The sequence below is a fragment of the Lactuca sativa genome, chromosome 6, assembly GCF_002870075.4.
Source record: "Lactuca sativa cultivar Salinas chromosome 6, Lsat_Salinas_v11, whole genome shotgun sequence".
Lineage (NCBI taxonomy): Eukaryota > Viridiplantae > Streptophyta > Magnoliopsida > Asterales > Asteraceae > Lactuca > Lactuca sativa.
Window position 1 is genome coordinate 169,476,393 of NC_056628.2, and position 21,998 is coordinate 169,498,390.

General features: G+C 32.1%; 1 protein-coding gene and 1 non-coding gene across 2 annotated transcripts; one reads left to right on the plus strand and one right to left on the minus strand.

The window, feature by feature from the left end:
- Nucleotides 1-2,795: 2,795 nt before the first annotated feature.
- On the minus strand, nt 2,796-2,914 carry LOC111895974 (U5 spliceosomal RNA). The gene has a single exon (XR_002851746.1). It is a non-coding gene; the product is annotated as a U5 spliceosomal RNA (small nuclear RNA).
- A 2,653-nt stretch (nt 2,915-5,567) lies between these two features.
- Nucleotides 5,568-21,666, plus strand: LOC122194867 (protein FAR1-RELATED SEQUENCE 5-like). The gene is made up of 4 exons (XM_052765105.1): nt 5,568-5,574; nt 5,640-5,708; nt 20,709-20,786; nt 20,858-21,666. Exons 1-4 carry the CDS (start codon nt 5,568-5,570, stop codon nt 21,664-21,666), a joined length of 963 nt encoding a protein of 320 aa, XP_052621065.1.
- The last annotated feature ends 332 nt before the right edge of the window (nt 21,667-21,998 follow it).

Genomic DNA, 21,998 nt, shown 5'->3' on the forward strand with positions numbered 1-21,998 from the left:
CTTAATGGATAAAGTTTCTAACTTTATCCATTAGGAAGTTTCAAACCATCAAGATGTGGACTTTAGGTCTCAAAACGGGCCCAAAATGCATCTTTCTTAATTTAATCCGTTAAGTCTAAGTCTCCAACCTTCATATCTAATTTAACATGATGTTTAGATGGATAAAGTTTCCAACTTTATCCATAATAATGTCTCAAGCTTTCAAGATCTAAACTTTAATACACCAAAATTAGCTAAATGACCAAGATAACTTGCATGGCTGAAAGGGAAGGCAAAATATCAAAACTTTCCTATACATGAGGTCCAAGAAAACATTCTAAACTGATCAAAAGGTATTGGGGTCCATATCTTAAACACACAATGTTCTTGGGACATAGGAGAGTAATAAAGTTTCAAACATTATTCTCGACTCACTCAAAACTCATAAAAATGGACCAAAACACCAAATACACTCAGATCCAAGATGAAATGCAATAAAACTTGGAACTTTATATATAGCTTATATAGGTCTATAAGGTAGATGAAAGTTGAGATCTTCAATTGATGGAGAGTGGAGGCTCAAACTTGAAAATGTAGGGTAGGGTTTCTCCCAAGAGGTTATAGATATGATGGAGGCTAAGAAAATACCCTAAAACATGAATCATTACCTTTAAATACCTTGAAAACCCTAAAAATTTGTGGGCTTGGGCTACACAGTTCTCACATAGTGAGAATTACTTCTCACCTTGTGAGAACGGGTTTTCACCAAATTTCACTAACTTCAAACAATCATAACTTCTTCCTATCAACTATGTTTTCAACGATCTTTATATGCACTGGAAGGTATTAAGGAGTTCCACAACTCTATGTAGTTACATTTGACTTAAAACACACCAAACTAAAATCCTTAATTCTTGAAAAAGTCTAAAACATAACTTTTCCCATTTTAGTCTTTGACTCCAAGACACAAACCAAGGCTAATATTATCAACATCCAATAGGGTCTAAACCCTATTCCCTTTAAGCCCACGGCCTTTACCTGATCCATTTATTGTCCACAATCCTGAAATAAGAAACTTCTCGAAACATGATGTTACAACCCCGATGCATACAACCAGTACTACCAAGCATTTCATATAACCCATGTTTTTTCAAGTGTTGTATATAGTTTGTAGATGTCACTTATCGCGTAAATAGCGATCACGATAGAGAATAATCACAAATCTAGCAAACTTGTATACACATTGCCTCGTCGTTCGCTTTGACATCCTCAAATATTCATCCCATGAGTCCGGTCCCATGCCGAATGCTAGTTGACGGATTGCAGTGGTACACTTTTTAATTGAGGAGAAACCTTTCCGACCTCTTCCATTAACCCGCTGCTGAAAATATGGAAATCGATTGTTGATGTCGTCGACAATGCGTTAAAATAATTTCTTCCTCATCCAGAACCGGCGTCCGAATTTTACGGCATACAATGCATCATCGGCAAAGTAGTCGTTGACAAGTTGGTTGTGGCCGACTTTACAATTTCTCCGTAAATGATGATTTCTAAGTTTCGGTTGCAAACTTTCGGCTTCATTTTCTTGTAGATATGCTAGTGTTGTTTACATAACGTATTCGATAAACCTTGCTTCCCACAACACCAACGTATCCAATGAAGTGGACGACGACGACGATGCAAACATTTTTAAATTAAAAAAAAAAAAAAAAAAAAAAAAAAAAAAAAGTTGTATATAGAGTATTTGGTGTTTTTTGTGTTGTAAAATGAGAAGTGAATAGTAATATTTTTAGCAAAGTTAAAAAAAATGAAAAATAGACATTGAAGGCTCAACGGTCACAAAAGAGGCAAAGCAAGGTGCGGTAATACCATCTGGTGCGGGGACATCACCATGGTCACCGAAGGGGGTCGATGCACACTGCGGCGCCACCTCAGCCACCGTAGTGTTCGGTTTAAGGTATACGGAGGGGCCTTAAGAAGTGAACATATACAAGTTTCTGAAGGTATATAATTACTAGATGTTAGATGGTTAGAGTACATTATTTATCTGATTGGTCAAACACGGTCTTATGAAGCGAGTGTTTAAAAATATAGTAAATAGAGGGGTAAACATGTATATTTGTTTTACTTTTTGATAAAGGTAATGTGACACGTAAGGAGCGTTTATTAAATGTTTCGGGAGATATAGAAATTTTAAGACCCCCTTGTTCCTTCACTTGCTAGAGTGATCATTATCAAAACATTCTTGTAATTGAAAAGTGTTGGTAGCTAGCATATAATATCTATATATCTGTGCATTATTTAGCATCTTCGGAAAGTTCTTGAGGGACACTTCTACTAAAATTGTGGTTAAAACTAATTTGAAGAGAACTTAAGAACAATATAATATGTAGCTATAGGTGTCAATATGACAGGTCAAAAGAGGTTGTCATCTTGGCTTAACCTATTAGTACTTTTTGGCTTTTATTTCTTGACTTTTATGATTAACTAATATAGTAGGATGTCTTTATATTGACACTCCGTTAGTTAACAAACGCTCTAGATAATATAGTTTTGTCATCCCGATTTAAGTCAGTTGAAAATTCAATGAATTTTCATGATTAATATTCCAGTAAAGACCCTTTGATTGACTGGTTTCTTCATAAGAGAATTTCCGATTGTCCCTTTTAAATCTTTTATAAAACAGACTAGGTTTTCCTGAAACCAAGTAAAACTCGTAACACTTGGGTTATTTCAGTTGTTCTGTTTCCAAATTACCAGCAATGCAAACTAGGCAAAGCTGAGTAGAAGATTTTGAACTGCGAAAATTGGTTGGAGCCCACCAATGAAGGAAGGGACTCTCCAAAAATAGGCGTATGCCACTGTGTATGGCAAGCACACGGTATTCTTTAGTAAAAGGCGAAAGAATAGTTCGCTTTGTGCTTACCACATGGCTGCGTGTCTTTCCTTGTTTCAGCTGCTTGCTTTAAGTAATGACTCTCATACCTTCTGTTTCATTCCAGCAGCCGATGTGGGATGACTCTTCCTGCCTTTCAAACCCCTCTTCCACTTTTATCTTCGTTTCCCCTTCTCTTACTTTGATTTAGTTTTTTATCTGTTTTATAGAAGTGGTCTTATATGTGTTTCGAAAAAAATTATTCCATATTTGATAATTAGAACAAGATGTTTGTGAGCAATAGATGCATTTGATTGACCAAAGAACAATAATAAAAACAAATGAGAGTCTTATGAATTTATAGTTTCATATCATATGAAATGAAGGGGTAAACAAGTAATTTTGTTTTACTTTTTAATATAAGGTATTGTAACAAAATTTGGGATCGTATGCTTCATAAATGTTTTCCAAAAGAATATTGGTAAGATTCATTTAGTTTTCTAGAGCGGTGAAAAGAGTAAACATAAAAAAAACATTTATAATTTGTTTAAGGTTAACTTTGAAGAATGTTAGCAGCATATATATAACATAGCATCTTTATCAACTTCTCTTGAGGTTTCCATGGACTATACTAGTGTGTGTGTGTGTGTGGCCTTAAGGAGGAGGCAACATGTTGAGGACTACTCCATCTTTGCATTGGGGTGGCTACAACCGAGCTACGGGATGTGATCGATGAGTGCAATATGTGACTATATTGTATGTTGATCATTGGATCGAGGATTATGTCACGATCCATATATGTGTAATTGTGTTGAGAGAAGAATGGCGATTGTGCCATCATGTTAGACTCTCTATCAGGATCAAAATGGTCACATCATCCATAATTTGTTGTTTGCTTGGATGTTGGAGTTTTGCAAAGTCATGGATGGACAAATATGTTAAGGGACAACATCCAGTGAAGTTGTAGTTGAGAGCTCTTGTCACTTCCCCTACGAGCTCTTGACACCAGAAAACTAGTTGAGTTACGTATGTCGGCAGTTTGAAATCGGGGTCAAGTATGGGCTTCGGGAAGTCGCGAGTGCATGAACAAGGTCGTTTCTGAAAACAATCTAAAGGAATACCTCTCGATTTCAAAAATGACCATGTTCATCCAAAACCTAACAAAAATAATTATATATTTTTTAATTTAACTCAAATTCTTCTAGTTTGTTTTTATATAAAAGTCTATTTTGAAACAACCCTCACTATAAGGATTGGGAATAACAATGTACTTTATCAAATATTTCAATTTGATGAGAACTTCTTGTGGAAATCTCAGGTTTTTACTTTATAAACATCAGGAGTCAATAAAATCAACTTTGGGTTCAATTGTTATAAATTATGACAAATCAACCATGTGTAAGTCTAGTCCATTACTATTCCCAACCATAATGTGAATAAGATCAAGTCTCTAATCGTACACTTAACTACTTCATATCTTACTCTTTAGCACCCAAGACATCCAAATTTTAAACATTTATTGAATTCTTTAAAACATCGTAACAGTGGAAAAGTGGTGTAGTAAGCAAAACATCATATGAAATATGAACTTAATTATGTATCATACCATTCACAATGCCTAACTCGTATGAAATGAAATGTATGCCTAACATGCAAAGAGCTTCTTTGGATCGTTTTTTATTCGTAAACATCATATAACACTTTTAAGCATCTTGCGCATGGAATGAAATTATATTTCCTTGAACTCATATTAACATTCTCATTTAAACACATGTGTATAAAGCAATGCATAATAGTCATCCATGTCCAACCCAATTATCCCCTTATGAGGATAATCGTTTCATGCCAAGGTTTTCTAACAGTTATTTTTTAAATAGTAGTTATTATTATATTATGTATAGGTGTCTTTTGTTCGTTTATTTCCTTGCATTGAAAAACATAATGAAATAAACACTTCCTTTTTCTTCTACTCATTTATTTTCTTCCTTTATTTCAAAAGGATTAGGTAGATACACTACTACACAAGTCATTTAATAGTGCGAACGGTTTTTATTTTTTGATGAGGTCATTTCTTAAAACCGTCTTATTAAATATCTACAACATCAAAAAAGAAGATAACCGCACCATAAAATAGCTTTATTAGTGTGGTTTCCGAAAATCGCACCATTAAAGCATTTATTAAGGCGGTTTCCCAAAACCGCACCAAAAAATAATTTCGGAAACCACCCCAAAAAAGAATTAAAACTGCCTCAAAAAATAATCCGCACTAAAAAACATTGAACCACACCAAAAAATTAATTCGCATTAAAAAACATTCAACTGCACCATTAATCTTTCCTCTAAAAATTTCATTCGGATTTTTCATTCTTCATAAGATCCCTCCAAATTTCATTCAATTTTTATGTTCAAGCAAGCTACAAGTTGGTTGATCCTTCGAATTTTTCATTTCCCTCCTATATTTTCGTTTTCCTTCTATATTTTAATTTCCCTCTAAAAGTATGTGTGCATTGCGTGTGCTTTTCCCCCTTTTACAAACAACACAAGAAACATATTTATTTTCTTCTTCCTTATTTTCTTTTTCTGATTAACGTTTGGTTTGTTTAAGGTGAAATAAGTTGGTTGACCAGAAATATGTAGGAGATGGTGGTGCTTCGATGATTCTCAGTAAAAGCACGACATTTGTGGTCGGTGTTGACGGTGGTTAGTGGTGGAGATGGCAGGTATGCAGATAAACTAATTTTTGTTCTTCTTCTTTTTTTATTGATGTACGTTTGGTTTGTTTAAGGTGGAAAAAACAATGGTAACCGGGGATGTTGGGTGTTCTTCGTGGCTATAGTGGTGGTTTCCGGCAAAGGTAGGGCAGATGGCGATGATGTCAACTGGTGGTAGTTTATGCTCGGTTGTAAAGGAGGTCAACGTAGAGATGCTCGACGGAGGTTAATGGCGATAAAAATGGTGTGGCTTGGTGAATCTTGTGTTCTCGGCAACAAACACGCGGTAGAGATAATGGTGGTTTAAGGGTGGTTTCCGGTGGGATGTTTTTTTTTTTGGTGTTGTTTGCATTTTTTAGGGCGGTTTTCATCATTTTATAGTGTGGTTTGTATTTTTCCTCTACTATTTTTTGGTGCGGTTTTGACTATTTTTTTAGGCGGTCTTATAACCGCACTATTAAATGAAGTTATTTTTTGATGCGATATTTGTTAGTGCGGTTAATAACCGCAACAAATAACTATTTTAAGTGCATCAACAAATCATTTGTGTACTAGTGATACAAGGCTAGTTAAATTTTTTTAACTCCGGAAACCACCCCTTCATCGAAACTTGCAACAACGGGAACCGCTATCCACTGCCACCTGTTGCACCCTTTCAAACCTCAAGACCCTCTCTGTCAGCCACCGCCCTAACAACCTCCTGCCATCGCCAACTCTACTAACTACATCACCATTTGATCACCTGCACCACCGAGCCTCCATTACAACTAACTATCACACCAACTACACTCTATCTGTCGAAAAACTCCTCAACGGAAACACCTTCACCACCATACACCATCCTCATTCCTTTCCTTAGTCGCCCTTCTACAGCCTCCATCCAAACCAACGTAAACCATAGCTAAAACAGTCGAGAGCAACAAAAGAAATAAGAATAGAAGAGGAGATTGCATAGATGGGAAAGAATAGGGCACAATAAATTTTAGGGGTGTCAATTTATGACACGACACGACAAAAATACACGAAACAAAACGAAATCGGGATGAAATCAAAATTTGAATTCGTGTTTGTGTCATTTTCATGTCAAGATAAAAAAAACAATGGTGTGTCGTGTCGTGGTCGTGTTCATAAATCGACACGAAATTGACACGATTAAGCATAAGTTTATCGTGTTTGTCGTTTTTGTCGCGTTATATATCTTTAAGTATGAACGAAATACACTAATAGTTATGTAATATTATATTTGTCGTGTCGTGTCGTGTTGTCGTGTTTTAATTGGTTCGTTTTTGTGTTAATGAAAAAAAACACGACATCGTGTCATGTTGTGTTCGTATTATACAAAACTTTGTTGTGTCGTGTCGTGTCAGACAAAAACACGACACGACTGCCCGATTTGACAGCCCTAATAAATTTATTCACCAAAAAAAAAAACAAGTCGCCGGAAAAATTGTAGGCACCATAGAAGAAGACCAGAGGATTGTCGGAGATGCCAAAGTCGTTGGAAAATCTATTTTTTTGGTTGGAAACCTACAACAATGGGTTATAAGAACATAATATGGACAAAACAACAGGTTAAAAGGTATATTTTGCAATTAAACTACACTAAGAACTAAACATATATAAAACGTAACAATCTTACTCTTTTAGGTCGTTTTCTCAATTGAAAAGTGCTAGCAGCTAGCATACACACACGTGTGTATATATATATATATATATATATATATATATATATATATATATATATATATATATATATATATATATATATATCATGCATTTGAAACCCCCATTTTTTAACTTCCTCAAACCACATTCATTTGAAACCCCCTTTTTTAACTAATGCAACTCAAAAGTTTTCTTAATTATGATTTAACACTCAAAAGTTTTATAACTTATATTATGTTTAATTAGCATTTAGTGAAAAGTTTACCATAAAAAGATCAATCTTTTGTGTCTTTTGTGTTATATAAAATCTTACATGTAAGAAGGATGTCATAACATCAATGTTTTGCTTAGAATATATTTCAACCAAAACAAATGAAGCTATTCTATTCTTTCTTTATATTCAGTTTCTCATTTAATCGTTATATGTGATTTGTATGTATTACTCAATCTTGAATGTGACTCTTCAAACATCAATATTTTGTTTGGAATATCTTTCTTATTCTTCTTTTTCAAGAAAAATATTTTGATTGCAGGTTAGTGAATAATTGTCATCAAGTTTCTATGGTTGAATGGTGTTAAATGAAGAAAAGAAGATTCAGAAAATGGATATATGTTTTTTTGTTTGAGCAAAGTTGATGAATATTCGTTTTTTCTTTTGATTTAAATGTAAGTTTATGTAACATCTTTATTTATATATTCAACAACCCAATGCTCTTATTTATTTGATTGTAGTATTTCTATTTTGATTATGTTTATTTTCTATTTTTTTTTGTTGGGTTATCCTATACAACATATTCAAAAGATAACAAAATTTTTAACATTTGATATGTAATTATGATAAACTTATCATAATATGTTCTTCATATGAAAGTAATTTATCCATATTACTACGACAAGAATTACATATGAAATTTACGAAACTATATATATTATATGTGATTTGTTTAATATGTATATGCACCTATGTATGTTATAAATTTATAATTAAATATCTTTATGTTTAATAATTGAAGGGATTAAAATGATGCATCAAAACAAATTATTTAGACAAATATAATAACAATAATAATAATAATAATAATAATAATAATAATAATAATAATAATAATAATAATAATAATAATAATAATAAATACACATTTTCAAGTACCGCATTCATTTGAAACTCACACTACAACTCAAGAGTTTTATAATTTATGTATAGTTATTAGTTACAACTCAAGAGTTTTTAACTTATGATTATTAATTAGTAATCACTAATAACTTTTTATTTTCATTTCTTTTATAAGGTTATAAAGTTTTGCTCATTGAAAACATTAATGTATTTGAAGAGATTTGTGATTTAAATATGAAAAGTTAATATAAATGTTATAATAGATCTTTTTGTGTTTTTATATTATTAAAAGTAATAGTGTTTATTTCTCATATTTTTTTATTATTCGTTGTATATATATATTTTTTAATACAAATGTTATAATCGATGTTTTTCTATTTTTATGTTTTTAAAAGTTGTAGTTCATATTTTTGTTCATTCGTTTTGTTACCCGTTATATTATTATTCATTTAATGTATAATTTACACAATTTTAAACGGTTTATAAAATTATCAAATAGTTATATATATCACAATGACTTCAAAATTAAACTATAATGTTTAATAAAACTAATATGGTAACTATATGTTTTCTTTACTACTAACATTTTGTTTCAAGTAGAAATATTAAATAATAATTTGGTAAAAGTTATTATTTTAACTATATAATTCTATTCTCGCGCAACGAGCGGAGATTCGCCTAGTATATATATATATATATATATATATATATATATATATATATATATATATATATATATATATATATATATATATATATATATGGCTAGGTTATAATGTGGATGAACAATTATTGTGCGGACGTGTGGACAATGCGATTCTATGAGAATTACTAAGAGAATAAGTTGTTTAGTAATGCGAATACATTTAACCTTACAAGAATATCATCATTTTCATGCATTCTTTACTAATTTTTATTCATTTTTGTTCTCACAAATCGTTTTTCACTCATTTTCATTCTGACAAAATACGACTTAATAAACATTCTGACAGAATGAGAATAATAATAAAAAGTCTATAATAACCTTATAGACGATTCAACTTTATTATGGATTCATAATCTATAAACGACCTTTCATTTCCTAATGTTTGTTATCGCTTATCCTATTAATCCATTAAAATTTTCGATAACTCTTTCTATAACACCTACTTATTAACACCTAATATATTTTATAAATATTTACATTTGAGTGTGGTGACTTTTTTAAAAATAAATTTGGTTTTTTAAACATTAGGTCAATTTAATGCATACCAAAACTAAAAAACTGATAGTAAATCGAAATAAGAAAATGAATATTATCCATATAAATGACATCTGATTAAATATATAAAATCACATGTGATTAAATACAATATATATATATATATATATATATATATGTGTGTGTGTGTGTGTGTGTGTGTGTGTGAGATTAAGTATATAAAATCTCATATGATTAAACACACAAAAAAAATTGAATCGATAAATCATATTTGATTAAGAAATATACGATTATATACATATAATCACATTTTTATTAAATCACATGTAATTATGCCATATGTGATTAGATATATAAAATAATATGTGATTAAATACATATAATCACATTTGATTTAATCGCATAAGATATATATATATATATATATATATATATATATATATATATATATATATATATATATATATATGTATATGTATGTATGTATGTATCTAATCACATATGATTTCTCGTGTAATTAATCACAAGTTATTTTATATATTTAGTCACATATGATTATATACACATAAACAACTACTGCTCACCCACCAACCAGTACACACCACCTAAGATTAATTTTTGCATTCTCGATCCAATTATATTTTTCTTGTGTTTCAAATCATATATTATTAAATACATGTGAACTATTATTGAATCATATGTGATTAAAATGGGTGGTTGGTAGTGGGTTTAATCACATTTGATTATATATATTTAATCACACGTGATTCAGTAGTTGTTCTCATGTATTTAATCATATGTGATTATATGTATCTAATCACATATGATTTATATGGACAAGATTCGTTTTCGCATTCTCGATTCAATAGTTGTTCTTATGTATTTAATCACTTGTGATTATATGTATCTAATCACATATGATTATATGTATTTAATCACATGTGATTATATGCATTTAATCACATGATTTATATGCATAAGATTCATTTTTGTGTTATCAATTTAATAGTTGTTCTTCATCCACATTAATCATATGTGATTATATATATATATATATATATATATATATATATATATATATATATATATATATATATATATATATATATATATATATAATCACATTTGGTTAAATACATAAGAAAAATTAAATCCATATAATTACACATGATTGTATGTATCTAATCACATATAATTTAAGTATATAATCTTATATTATTTATGTAGAAAAGTTTATTTTTGCATTCTAGATTCAATAGTTGTTCTTGTATTTAATGACATGTGATTATACGTATCTAATCACATATGATTTATACGAACAATATTCATTTTTCATTTTCGATTCAATATGTGTTTTTGTGTATTCAATATATGTATCTAATTACATGTGATTATATGCAAGATATGTTTTTGTGTTCTTGATTCAAAATTTGTTCTTTGTCCATATTAACCATATGTGATTAAATACATGAAAAAAAATTGATTCAAAAATTTGAAAACGAATCTTGTCTATATAAATACTATGCGATTAGATACATATAATCAAACATGATTATATGTATTTAATCACATGTGATTATACATATTCAATCACATGTGATTTATGTGATTAAATGCATATAACCATATATGTTTTATGTGATTATATTCATTTTAATCACATTTTTGGTCGTCGTTGTACTTGTAGTTATTGGATGGTGATGGGTGGCAGGTGGTCATATATGGTAGGTGGTGGATAGCGGGTGAGGGTGATGGTGGAGATGGTTGGTTGTGGATGGTGGGTGATGGGTAATGGTTAGTAAGAGGTGGTGATGGGGGTGGTAGGTGGATGTTGAAATGTGTTAGAGGAGTTAGGTGGTAGGTGATGATGGTGGTTATTGGTGGTAGGGGTGGTAGTGGTGTGAGGCATGGTGGTAGTAGCGGGTAGTGGGTATTTGGTGGTGGTGGTGGGTGGGGTGGTGGTAGTAATGGGTAGTGGGTAGTTGGTGGTGATGGGTAGGGTGGTTATGATAGTGTGTAACATCCTGACTCCCAGGTATTGCATTTTTTATTTAATTATTTATTTTTTGGGATTAAATGAGTGACTCGACGAGTTATGTGTCCGACTCGTCAAATAGAGTTGGATTAGTCACGTGGGTTTAATGACTGACTTGACGAGTCAGAGAGTCGACTCGCCGAGTTGGCGATGTGTGAGGAAACCCTAAATTCTCGGGTTTGGGGCCTATTTAAGGAAACTTATGTCCTCATTTCTACCTCACCAGCTACCCAACTCCCCTATATGAAACCCTAATCGGCCATTGAGCTAAGAGAGAGTGTTTGAGCTAACATTTGGGTGTTTTGGTGAATCTTTTTGAAAGGAAGAAGTGAGATTCAAGCAATGAATGAGGAGAGGCTGTGGGATCCAACATTCATTCACTTGGAGCTTCTATTGAAAGGTAAAAACCATCACCTTGCTCGTCGTATTGTTTAGATCTTGCTAACGAGGAACTTTTAGGGCTTTTTCCATATTTCCTTGAGATTTGGTATGACTTGTGCTTGCCAAACATTGAGACATTAGATTCGGACCTTGTGAGGTCCTTAGAGTCCAAAGGTCCCAACTTTATTCAACCATGAAAGAGTTATTGTGCTTAAACACCTTGGTTAGAGCTTATAGTGGCGTTATGGAGCAAATATGCCATGCATGAACATAAAGATCGAAGCTTTACGTGTCATTCGAACCTTGGGAGGCTAGATCTAGAGTTTGGAGTGGTAGGTTTGCCTTAGAAACGTCTGAATAAGATTTTCACTTAAGGGACTCGGCGAGTCAATGAGCTGACTTGACGAGTCGGCTAGGGTTTTCCTCGATGAGTCTGGACAAGGGTGACTCGGCGAGTTGATGAGACAACTCGACGAGTTAAGTTGGGTTTTCGCGACTTTCTGAGGAACAGTGGGGACTCGGCGAGTCACATAGGTGCACTCGGCAAGTTGGGTCAACATGGACTGTTGACTCGATTTTGACTTCTATTGACTTTAAGGTTTGGTCAATCATGAGTCGTGGTGACCATGGAGGCATAAAATGGTCTTTTTCATAATCCAAGAGTTAGAGAGGGAAAATAACTTAGTTTGTTAGAATTTGTGATTTAAGTGTTAATTAGAGATAATTATCAAATGTGACTAGGCGGAGGCTAGGTTCGGTGATTTGTGTTCGAAGAGTACACATTTCCTTAGCTTTCGTACGAGGTGAGTCTCCTCACCACACTTACCATGAGTGGTATCTATGTGTGATCGGAGGGTCTTATGTGCTTATTTGAGTTATGTGATACTAGGCATTTTGTCCGTGAGATATATATGCTATATTATGTGCTTATTGAGATAAGACTGGAGGGTCCTAACCGAGTTGTGGGACCGGAGGGTCTTCACTGAGATACTGGACTAGAGAGTCCAAACCGAGTTGTGGGACCGGAGGGTCCTCACTGAGACACGTGACCGGAGGGTCCACACCAAGACGCATGAGACCGGAGGGTCCATGTCGAGTTATAGCCATGAGAGGCTTATTGTTTGTGTATGTGGTATTTTGGGGAACTCACTAAGCTTCGTGCTTACCGTGTTATGTGGATGTGTTTCAGGTACCTCTCAGGACCGCGAGAAGGCACCAACATGATTGTACACACCTGCCCGAGACTATGTTGAGGATTCTGGGACTTTTATTATGGATTTATGTTGAACTTTGAGACACTGGTGGTTTTTATGAAATATTCTAACAATTATGTGTTTTAAAAATGAAAATTTTGGTTTGAAAATTTACGGTGTTACATAGTGGGTGGTGGTGGTGGCAGTTGTAGATGATGGTTGGTAGGTGGTGGGTGGTAAAAGGTGGTGCGTATGGATAGGAGTGTGCGGTGGTAGTGGTGGGTGGCGATGATGGGTGGTGGGTAGGTGGTGGTGGTGGGAGATGAATGGTGATTGTGGTAGGTGGGGATGATAAGGTGTTGGATTAGGTGTCTAAGCCCATAACTATTTTGGTATGTACTTGACCCACTTATGAGCATGGTCCTTTTAGGTTGTACTTGACCCAATTATAGTTATTTGGTAATTGGTACAGTAATCCAAATGTACTATTTATGAAATATCTGAAAATGAAATTACTGAATATGAAAAACAGTGGTGCCATTTAATACTTGCTTTTTTTCCATGAGAAAGTAAGATTGAACTACTTTCAAATATTTCCAATCAAATGTCAAGGACACAACATATTTGTACCCAAATCATTGAGCAAAAACATACTCCCAAAACTGAATTTGAAATTGTTCTTGTAGTCGATTGAAGTCCAGTTGTGATTCTGATATACATTTCTTTTGAAAAGATAAGAATCAGAAACCGGCAATTCATCATTTTTTTCATTTTTTACAATTGATTAGATCATCATATATAAAATGTACTTTATACAGTAAACTAAGGTTTATTTACATGTTACATTAGGGGGTGTTTGGATTAGCTTTTTAGCTTATTGCTTATAGCTTATTTGTGGTGGGAATAAGCAATAAGCAATAAGCATGGGGAGGGATGTTTATTAAAATTAGCTTATTTCGCTTAATAAGCTGGATTTTATCCAAACACTCAAATTAACTTATTGTGGGAATAAGCAACAAACAACTATTTTTTCCTATCCAAACACCCCCTTAGTACTGAAGGTTTTAGCTAGAGATTTATTACAGACTCCAATCGGTTAGTCTTTACCCTTACATCTTTTGCATAAAACTCTAAAATTGTATATGTAATTTTCCACTTTATATTACCATATCTTCTTAATACCCATAGACACACAAAAAAATCAGGGGCAATAAATTTGTAATTTAAACATTTGTTTAATCTGAAAGCTCCTACTAATATTGTCTTTGGATGTGCAAGGGTGTAAACTAAATGAAACATTTGAGAATGTTGCACTTGTGTGAACATATATTAAACAATCAAAATAACAATTTATTTTCCTATTGAGTTTTATATTACTAATAACCTAGCTCTGAAAATATAATTGATTTTTCCTTGCAAATGCAGTAAATTTATTCATGTTCTTAATAAATATACCACTTGAAACATAATATTTCCCATTTATAACCATAAATAAATATATTTGAGCGACCTTTAAGCTAAAATGTATACATAAATTCACTATATGTAAAATGGGAAACAAACTTTTCCATTTTATGTTTGTTTCCCATTTTTCCTTGCAAATGCAGTAAGTTTGTCCATGTTTTTAATAAATATACTACTTGAAACATAATATTTCCCATTTATAACCATAAATAAATATATTTGAGTGGCGTTTAAGCTAAAATGTATACATAAATATGGCTTAAAGGAAAGAGATTAAATGGGTGATTGGGAGTGCTTTTCAAAATATCTTATTAACTCATTGACAATTCAAAAAATCAATAAGTTAAAAAAAATGTTTGATAAACACCAACTTTTTAATGTAAAAAATGACTTTTTTTTTCAAAAAGTCATGAATTTATGGCCTTTTCAGAAGTTGATTGAAAATCACTCCCAAACACCCTCTAAATGGTAATGTTTTACATTGAGTAACATATTTAAATTGAAAAATTAAATATATTAGAATTAAATTAAAAATATTAACATTAAAAATAAAATATTTTAATTCTTTCATATGGTAGAAATTTGATAACTTTTAAGATAAATACTTTTATTATCATGAAATTTGAATTTTAAGTGTATTTAATATGCATATTTTAATTACTAGAACCCAATAATCTTTTTAAATAGTTAATACTAATTATATAAACAAACTTTAATATATATAAATGTCATTGTAACCCAACAAACTTTTTTCAAATTATTTCAAATTATTCGTTGATGTTTTTTTTGGCTTCCTAGGGGCACAATGTGGGTTTTTCTGGGTTTAAAAGTCATTTTCAAAATTATGAAAGGGTAAATCTGTCACTCCTTTGTCGTATCATTAAATAAAATGCCACTTAAGATAAAATAGAGGAATCGATGGATGAGAATATCCTTGACTTTATAGACAATCTAAGTTTAGATTTGAATTCGAAGAAGAAAGTATCCTCTTCTTCGACGTCACCTAATTCCCCGACAGAGCTCCCTTCTTTGGTGATGCATACAACTCATGCGACAACTTTAGCTCTAATTGTTGGATTGTTACACTCGAGTCTTGGTAAGTTTCCCTTCTAACCCTTTAAATTGTAATTATTGGCACTTTGGCCCTTACGCTGGGCGTAAGGGGGCTTAACGTGAAAAAGAAGCGTTTTGGGAGTATGTTGGGCGTACTCCGTCTGGACATAAACCCTAATCTTTAGGGTTTAAACCCTATATATTGAACCTTGAGTCCCATTTCCCCATCCTATTTACAGTTTCCATCACTAGAAACGTCCCCCCTTGCAAACCCCTAACCCTAATTGTTACATTTTGAAGCTTGAGAGTGTGTTTTTGTGTGTTTCAAAGGAAGAAGAAGGTGGTGGTGAAGCTTGGAAACTAGAAGCAAGCTTGGATCTGGAAGTCTTGTATTATCCTCAATCTCAAAAATGTATAAAGTTCATACATTGGTGATTAACTTGATAGATCTTGTTGGTATGATGATATTATAAGCTTTTGCCCCTAAAATACTACTTTCTTGTGCATGGCATGCTATAGAGCATATGGGATGTCCTTTTGGATGTTTTTCTATGTCTAGAGTAATAAAATAGGATTTTAACTCTTGGTTCTTCCCCGTGCATGGGTATGATTGTCTTGATGGTTTAAGATATTGGGGGTTTTAGTGTTAAGCACTTAATGGCCACAATAAACCATAAAGTTGGAAACTTTATGGTTAAGGACAACATTTGGGACTGGGATTTGTAATTTGGACGTAGGGCATTAAGTATTAAGCACTTAATGTGTTGGGAAGAATCCAACTGCGTACGTTGGGCGTACTAAGTGGTACGTCGCGCGTATGCGATCAAGTCCCCGTCTTTGGTCAGCAAGTGAGTACGCCCCGCGTGCAAGGCTGGGTCGACTCAGCTAGGTTGACTCCGCTGTTTTGTTGAGTTTGACCAATTTTAACCAAAGGGTATTTAGGGTAGTTTAATATTATTGTTAATTTGGGCAATATTTTGAATAATAATTGTCGAGTAGAGCCGATTTCTGGAGTAGAGTTTTATTCAGTTTTTGTTCGAACTGAGAGGTGAGTTCTTCTCACTGTAATCGTCGGTCGAAGACACCAATGCCTACCCACTAGATTATGTATCCTGGTTTTAGGATAGAGATATGTTGGTATATGACTGATTAGATGTATGATTATCTGTATTTGATGGTTCAATGTTTATGTTTTTTTGTTACATATGTCGACATATTGTGGTTGGGTTAAGGCGGTCATGCTTTGTGCTGAAGGCCAAGATACCCTCGGAGGTCTGGATAGGCTGTAGGCCTTACGAGCTAGTCCAGTCATGAAGAAGGCTCAGAGAGTGGTCAAAATAGGTTGTAGGCCCTACGAGGCGGTCCAGTCATGCCGAAGGCTTGTAGAGCGGTCCAAATAGGCTGTAGGCCCTACGAGGCGGTCCAATCAGGTTGAAGGCTCATATCTGCATGATTTGTTTGTTATGTTGTGTGTTGGTACTTTGGGGGGAACTCACTTAGCTTTGACTTATAGTTTTAATCTATTGTTTCAGGTACTTCAGAGGAACATGATAAAGTAAAGGCCTGACCGTGCACAACCTCATATTTTTCATGATATTGACTTTTGGGACACTGTGACATGATTTTTACTTTAGAAACAATGGCCTTTTGTAAACAATGATGCTTAATGGTTGTTTTTGAAAAGTTTTAAATTTTCACGATTTATGGGATGCTACATGGACGTGTATGGTGGCGATTTGGGGATTTGTCACCTCCTCGAGTATTTCTACCTCCAAAATTTTCCTTTACACTCTTCTAATTTCCATCTTCTTGTTGAAAACTAAATGACTCATACTAAGCAAATAGAAAAGAAGTTCATGGGATGAAAGGCTCCAAGGAAGAGGTTGACCACTACAGTAGTAACGAAGTATGAGAAGAGCACTGAGTTGTTGATCATGAAACTCCTATTTTAGTGGCTTGTGGGGGAAATAGCTCAGGATTTCAAGACATATCTTTGATTTTAGAGCTATGTTGTTGATGCACTCTAAGAGGTGGCTAAAGCATACCTAGTTGGATTGTTTGATGATACTAACTTATGCTCAATTTCTGATAAAAGAGTTTATTATGCCTAAGGATATGATATCGCTCGTAGAATCTATGGTGAATAAGCTTAGAGTTTTCGATTAGATTTCGCTCGTTGAAGGTATTGTTTAGGTGTTCTTTCATTCATTGTTTTTGTTACAAGATGATTGTTAGGTTATCTATTTTATATCTTTCTTTCTTGTAAATTGATGTATGTCGATGAATTTTAATATGTTATTTTAACGGAGTATCGATTTTTCATTGTTATTGGACTATCACCCTCATCATCAATTTGATTGCTTGAACATGTGATATGGTAATCGATGGTGTTGTAAAACTCATCAATATTTATCCAACGTGGCACGAAACCCGCTAATACAATGTGAAATGATTTTTTTTAGCAAGTCATAATGGAGTTAGTTCCCCTAAAGTACAAAATTAAGTCAAGTGAATTTTCAAAACAAATATAAAAAGTTTTTAGGGTTAAAATGACATTTTTCCTTCTTATTTCAAGTTAGATAACACATATTGTTTCGATAAATTAAATATCACATTTCTTGGTAACCTTTTATTTTGTTTCAAAATAATATAAATTTTTTAAGCCATTAGAATCCAAATTTAATAATGTAGTCTCTTACTTATTTTAAACTATATATATATATATATATATATATATATATATATATATATATATATATATATATATATATATAGAGAGAGAGAGAGAGAGAGAGAGAGAGAGAGATGGTTCATTTGTTTAAATTAACTAAGTATTGTGTTATTGTATAGACAAATGTGGACCAATTATTCTAAAAGGGTATTAATGTAATCTTACAATATAATTTATTTTTTCCCAGTTAATTAAACTTTGATCGATATCAATCAAATTCCTAAATATCAGGCTATTAAATATACATTGTATCAACGAACATAACATATATATATATATATATATATATATATATATATATATATATATATCGTATACGTTTCAATCCATTGCAGATTCATAGTTCATCATCTTCAGAGCAGTTTTCTTATGCTCATTGTTCGTTAATGGAGGTATGTTGTTCATGGATTTTTTTATATTTTTGAAGTATCATTTATCATGTGCATATAAATTATTGTATATTCATAGTTAAGAATAATCATTTATATGATTAATCTAATATTTGTTCTTTACGATATTCCAGTGACGAAATTCATGTTTTCAATTTTATTGTTTTGTTTTTCATGACAAAGATTATATTGATAACAATAAGAAGAACTTTTCAGATAACAATGATCGGAATGTCAATCAATGTCAAGTGAATCAAGATCGGAAGAAAATAAGATATGGGATTTGTTTTGGTATTGGTCATGATAGGCGGAATTGTCCTCAAGTTAGGGTCAACATAAAGTAGATTTTTACTTTGTCAACATATTTTAGGATCTGAATAATGTTTTCAATTTAGCCTTATCTGATTTTATGGAGTTTTATTTCAGTATAACAATGATATGGATTCATGAATTATAGGGGGTATCCTTGTAAGTTTATGTTTTCATTCAATTAATATTAATAATTCTCATTTTGAGTTTGATTAAAATTCCATACATTTTCTTATTTATCATATGAATACTGAGTTGTTGTAAATGTTTTTTTGTTCTAATGTTTATGGATATAACAATTCTTTGTAAATTGTGTTGTACTTAATGTCATATGTATACATTCTGTAAGAATGTGCGATACAAAACATAATTTTTATGATTCGTATAGAACAAAAAAAAACACAATTCTTTTTATCCAAAGTAGTATAATGTAACTGTTGATTACAATATACATTAAAAAAACACAATGCTTATTATTCGTACAGAATAAGTGTTTCTAATTTCCTGTTACATTTTGATTAGTCAATGATTGTGTTAGAATTCTTTGGATGAAATTCTACCAGAATGCTAATTTGTATTACAATATACAGATCAAACAGGAGCAAAATAAATTTGTTGTTATTATTATCACATATAGTTTTACAGAATAAAATTGTTGTATCATGATATCGTGGTATATGTATGTCTATGTTAAGTTGTACGAGAATATACAGAACAAAGGTGTGAAAAATATTTTTATTGTAGATCTTGTTTGTGATTTTCTCACAGAATAACACGCTTGTGATATTAATTGATTATTTCATATATGCGTTTATGTCATAACAAACCAGAAATCATTTGTAAATTCAATTTTTTTTAAAGTTTGCAGAATTAGTTTTTTAAAAGTTTAATTTAAAACGCAAGATGTGTTGAAGTCATATAAACACAATTTATTATATTTGGAAGTTGAATATGTCAAATATTTACAATATCATGATGAATAAAACGATTTTGTGTTGATTATTATCCTTACAATCTTTCTAAAAATTAAAAGAAAAACAAATATTTGATAACAATGAATACAGATATCACGCATTTTTAGTTACATATCAATTACACGGTTTCTTCTTTTTTAATATATACTGAATTGGCTCAAATTTTGTAATATCGCATTTATTTTGCTTTCTCATATCAACTGGTGTTCAATCGTGTTGTTACTTATCTTATGGATGATACAATATAGCTGGTGATGATCATATTCATGATCAACATGAATTTCCTGAGGAGTATGAAAATATCAGGTTACGGGATCATGACTCTCTACATAATGTCGATTTTTCAAATATCTGAGAGTAGCAATCTAAATTTAGGTGAATTTACTTTATAAGTTTTTAATATGTGTTATTTTGTATAATAATAATGTTGAAATTTTCTATTGTTTTTTGTGTTTTTGGCGTAACTTGCACTTGCAAAGATGAGGATCCATTAGAACACATTCAAGATCACATGTATGACCATTCCTAATATCATTTCGGTGAATCTAGTAATCATAACCCAGGTGATGTATTTTAAGTATTTTTTCGTTTTTATATATTTTTACGTATCCATTACACATACTCTTATTAAAAGATGCAGAAAATCAATTCAAGTTCAACGATAATGAGGCAGATTATACTATAGACGATGATAACATTGAATTTCAGAAAGGTTAGTATATGATAATTTTTTTAATAAACTAGATTAATTCTTTGAAACTTTTAAAATTTTCTTTTATGCAGAACAATCTCATGTTACACATGATTATGTATCTCCTGGTGGATCATCGTATTGGATTCCTGTTGTTTCAGACAACATCAAACCTAAAATCAATTCAATTTTTGATTCATATACAACAACATTATCAATGTATTACAATTATGCATCATTAGCAGGTTTTGATGTCAGGCTTGGACCATTTAGAACAACCGAATCTGGCATTACCACACAACGACATTTGTTATGCAATCGGGAAGGTAAACCAACAACATCTAAAGTGGATACCTTGGACCCTCAACATAATAAGATTCAGAGAAGGAAAGACTCATTTAGGTGCGAATGCAAAACGAAAATTGTTGTTATTCTACTACATAGTACTAATAAATATAATGTTGTTGAATTTGTTGAACAACATAATCATATGTTGTTTGGTAAGGACAATATGTTTTTGTCTCATACAAAGAGGAAAATTGATTATTCACAAGAGATGTTTATTCATAACTTGTCAAAGCAAAATATTGATGCCTCAAAAGCACATAGATTGTATTCCGGACTTCAAGGTGGTTCTGACATTCGAGGTGGGTTGGTTTCTGATTTCAAGAATAGTACGAGAAATCTCAATTCTTACATAGGTGACAGGGATGAAAAATTCCTTGTATTGAAGATGCTGGAGAGGAAAAAAAATATCCCAAGTTTTTCTTTCGATTTTAGAGTTGTTGAGAAAAAATTGAACACGATTTTTTGGGCTGACAAAACTGCAAAGTACAACTACAATGCTTTTGGAGACGTTGTTTCTCTGGATGCCACATTCAGCATGAATAAGTATTATTAAAATTTGCAATCTTCTCACATAATTTTTCTTGATTCTAATAATGTTTACCAAGTTTTATATTTTTAAACAAATATGATATGGTTTTCGTACCTTTCACTGGGATAGATAATCATAAAAATGTGTGACTTTTGGCGCTGGAATTTTGAGTAGAAAGATGCTAGTTCTTACTCCTGGCTGCTTAGAGCATTTTTGAAATCATTCAAAAAACAACCTACACTTGTTCTTACAGATCAAGATCCAGCTTTAAACAAGGCTGTTAATGAAGTATTTCCAATGTCAGCACATAGGTTTTGTATGTGGCATATTATAAAAAAACTTCCAAACAAGGTCAA

Coding starts and splice junctions, on each gene's coding strand:
- LOC122194867 (XM_052765105.1), top strand. Junction 5,709..20,708: donor AGTGGTGGTTTCCGGCAAAG/GTAGGGCAGATG, acceptor TCTTATTAAAAG/ATGCAGAAAATCAATTCAAG. Junction 20,787..20,857: donor TAACATTGAATTTCAGAAAG/GTTAGTATATGA, acceptor TCTTTTATGCAG/AACAATCTCATGTTACACAT.